Source organism: Camelina sativa, chromosome 7 (assembly GCF_000633955.1).
Source record: "Camelina sativa cultivar DH55 chromosome 7, Cs, whole genome shotgun sequence".
In the NCBI taxonomy this organism is placed as follows: Eukaryota; Viridiplantae; Streptophyta; class Magnoliopsida; order Brassicales; family Brassicaceae; genus Camelina; species Camelina sativa.
In genome coordinates, this window is record NC_025691.1 from 20,108,076 (window position 1) to 20,112,201 (window position 4,126).

At 37.9% G+C, this 4,126-nt stretch overlaps 1 protein-coding gene across 1 annotated transcript in view; it reads left to right on the top strand.

Moving 5' to 3' along the window:
* Positions 1-189, top strand: part of LOC104704783 — a 1,265-nt gene extending 1,076 nt beyond the window's left edge. The window contains exon 3 of the mRNA XM_010420815.1: positions 8-189. Within this exon, the coding sequence (XP_010419117.1) occupies positions 8-189 (182 nt within the window). The remainder of the gene's footprint in view (positions 1-7) is intronic.

A 4,126-nucleotide genomic window follows, 5' to 3' on the forward strand; every position in this document is an offset into this window, starting at 1 on the left:
AAAAAAAAAAAAAAAAAAAAAAAAAGGAAGGAAGTGCAGTTCGCATCGCGGTTTTCTCTAACTGATTGCAGAAAAGAGATGCCACGAGTTATGAGCTATGCCTGCGATGAAGTCACCTTGAGGTTTGAACCTGGATCAGAGATGAAGGCGAAAGTGTTTGGGAAACATCCAAACTGCATCTATATCTGACCAAAGTCCGTCCATGTCATCACCAATTCATTGCTTTTTCTTTTCATCAACAGTTTATTGTTAGGTTTTTGTGAAATAAAGGCTTTGTCGAATCATAAATTTGGTTTTTAATTATCTAGATGTTGTCAGATTTCTGATAGAGTTTGAAATTTTTTTCAGAGCTATTAAAATCTAATAACGGTTGGTTTCAAAACAGTGTCTGTATTTAAATTAAAACCTTATCACCCTGGTTTCTTAAAAGAATTCTAATATAAGTTTTTAATAAAAAAAATTATGCACTTAATCTCCTCTTTTAAATCTGTCTCTCCGATCCTGTCAAGAAACTCTAAAAAATCTTGACAATTATTTTCTAAATAAATATATATATATATATATATATATATATATTTCCTAACAAAGCTTCATAATATTACTTATTACATTTATATTTATATTGTCCTTTAATTTCGATAAGGCATTTTCATTTTTGTTTTTGTTTTTAGTTGATAAAGTAGGGCAATTCTTCGGATATTATCTTCGAAATTTAGTTAAATGTTAGCCAAACTTCTTTCGTTTTTAGCTAACGTTCTATTCCCCCTTGGAACTATCACATCGTACCAGATCCATCCCGATCTTTGACTTCGTTCCTACTCTACCTATTTTTACTCGAATTCATAGTTCTATTGCTATTTCTCCATTGACCTTTTAAACGGTTTTGAAATTAAATACGATTATAAACCCACATAAAACCGGTATGAAATCAATTTATAACCCAAGTAACATATACAACCGACCCACCATGTTCTTCACTTGAAATCAAAAATCCCTAAATTTGTTTTGTAAAAACCCTAAACGGCTAAACCAGAAGAACAAATCATGAACAATTTTGAGGCAAAGAATATTAAATTGTTTCAGAGAATGAGAAGAATAAGGATATCGAAATCAAAACATATATTCACCAACGCTTAGGCTTAGCTGATAGCTAATCTGGAGTCTACAACAAGTCAAGCTAAAAAAATGTACTCATTCTCCATGAAGGAGCTCTTGAATCTGCAAACACTGACACGATTCCTGGATTTTTTTTTTCTGGATCGAGTCCATATTGATCTCTCTACAAACGGATAAAAGAATATCACAATCTCTCAGCATTTTTGTTTATTTCTTTGGTGGTTTTTTCAAAGTCCATCTCTCTCTTTCTCTCTTCAGCGTGATTGTGTGGAATTATTTTATAAGTTTTGTTATGGATTGTGTGAATTTAAAAACGATTATTGATCTCTCTCTTTCTCTATTTTTTGTGTTGATACGGGGGATAGTTTATCATCTGCGTATATGGTTAGACTTCGTATTGATTCTCCAATAATCGCTGGATTGTCGAAAATTGATAAACAGAATAATTTGTTTTTAGGTATATGTGTATACTTAAAAGTCACTGTTTTGATTATCTGTCTTTTTATGATTGTTTGCAGGGTTTTGAAAAGAAAAAAACGAGAGGAAGAGGAAGATAAATCGATTTGGGAATTTTTGATTTTAGAGTTTTTTTAGGTTTAGTTTTGTAATTGGGTTGAATTTTGGTTTAATCTAGTTAAATGGGTTCATTAGTTGGTTAGTCAAATAGTAAACCAACAGTAAACCGTATTAACCGAAATTCATGGGGTAATAGATGATATATGACATTCCCATGGGGAAATAGCAATAAAACTATGGATTGGGGTAGAAATAGGTGGAGTAGTTAAGTTTGAAGGAAATATAGAATGAGGTCAAAAATCGGGGTGGATGATAGTTCCGAGGGGGAAATAGGATGTCGTTCCCGGAAAAAGTTTTACTTATACGTATTGTGGAGCAAACCAGATCAATTTACTGTAGAGCTTTCTAAGTTTAAGGAGCTAATAAAATAAAAATCAAACTCAAAGACCTTATTGCTTATCTATATAGACCTAGCTTTGGATTTGTATATAGAGTACGTAGTTTAAAAATTGAAAGAGTTCATATAGGAGTGTAACATCCGCGAACCAAAATCCCGGTTTAGGGATTGCATCGGTCGATGCAAAGCCGGTTAAGTGCGGACGAGTTTAAGTTAAATGCTGCGTTTTGGGTTTAAGAAAAACTCGTAAACTCGAGTTTTGTCTCATTCGGCGAGTTTGGCCGTTTTTGAGAGAAAAGAAAAGAGAGAAAAGGTTCGTGAGTGTTCTTGAGGATTTTGGGTGATTTGAGGCTGTTCCTGTAGAGATCTGTAGCTGGGATCGTTGTAGGAGCTTCTTGGGAGCGTTGTTTTGCTTGTTTAAGGTTCAGAATCTTCTTTGCAAAGGTAAGTGCATGACCATGGCTTATCTAAGCTGGAGATTTCTTTGATCTGTTTGTTTTTGTGTTGTTTGGCTTGTTAGTATGTTATTCGGGACTTTGTGAGGCTTTCTTCTGGCTTGGGATTGAGTTGTTGCTTGTAGGAACGAAGATCCGGCGAGAAGCTTTGGGGAAAACGATGCTCGGCATGTGCGTCGCTCGATGCATTTTGTGCGTCGGTCGATGCAATGCGAGGACGACGCAGATTGACCTAGGAGCATCGGTCGATGCCATGTGGAGGCGTCGGTCGATGCCATGTGGAGGCGTCGGTCGATGCAACTAGGGATTTCGTGCTATGTCGGGCATGCGTCGGTCGATGCAAACCCCTTTGGCGTCGGTCGATGCAAACCCCTTTGGCGTCGGTCGATGCAGTGCCTGGTTTGTTTGTTGATTGTTGTTTGATGGTTAGAGTATCTCTATTGCATGTGTGTATAGCCCAGTAGATGGGAAGATTGCCTTACTGAGTGTTTACAAAATACTCATGCATTGTAATTTGTGTTTGTGGTGCAGGTAAAGGCAAGGTGTGTAAGTTTTAGAGTATATGGAGTGTAATGAGATGAACACAAGTGAAGAGAGATTGCGAGAGAGAGAGAGAGAGAGTGTGTAAAAGCGTAAAGTGTAAAGGAGAAGAAGGATTCTCTCTTCTTACTTCATTTAGTTCCTAGGTACATTCTAATTATAGACTTTACAAAGAGGAATATGCTGTACAAAGATTCTATGCACAATTATCCTAGGTGAAAGTGACATGTCTAAGCTTATACAAACATGTGACTTTCTTATTCTCCCACTTGCCAAACTCGCCAACGGTTATATAGGAAGGATCTAGATAGTTGACTATTCTTCTCAAGTGGGTTGTGAGGCTTCTCTTGGGCTTCATGGCCTAAAGGCCAACTGGTACGGACGGCCCTCCTTTCACGTGTACGGATGAGTGTTGTACGGACATCGGTTCTTCATGATCCTAACTTATACTCCCCCTCAAGCTTAATCGTCGAGTTAACAGAGATTAAGCTTGCACTATGATAGCCTACCTCATTAAAAAAAACCTTGGTATAGAAAACCACTTGGCAAAAACTATACATAAGGGAAAAAGAGTGTAGGGATCAAGTCAATGGGGAGTCATGGTCTTGTGAGATCCATGAGTCCAAGCTTTGAGTGAATATACTCACACACTTGAGGACTAGCTGCTTTGGTGAGAATGTCGGCTAGTTGCTCGGAGCTGTCGGTATGACATGGGAGTGTGACACCAAGTTGAATTTGTTCTCGAACTTTGTGACAATCAACTTCGATATGTTTGGTCCTTTCGTGGAATACCGAGTTAGGGCTATGTGGATGGCTGCTTCGTTGTCACAGTGCATTGTGATAGGCTTTGTTGTCTCGATTCCAAGGTCCTTTAACAATGCTTTAAGCCACATGAGTTCGGTAGTCAACTTCCTCATAACTCTGTATTCGGCTTCAGCGGTTGATAATGACACCACCTTTTGTTTCTTGCTCTTCCATGTCACCAGGTTGCCTCCTAAGAATGTGCAATATCCAGTGGTCGATCGTCGGTCTTCTCGATCTCCAACGTAGTCAGCATCGCAGTATCCCACCAGTTACGTGTTCTCATTTCGTCCCATCCAAA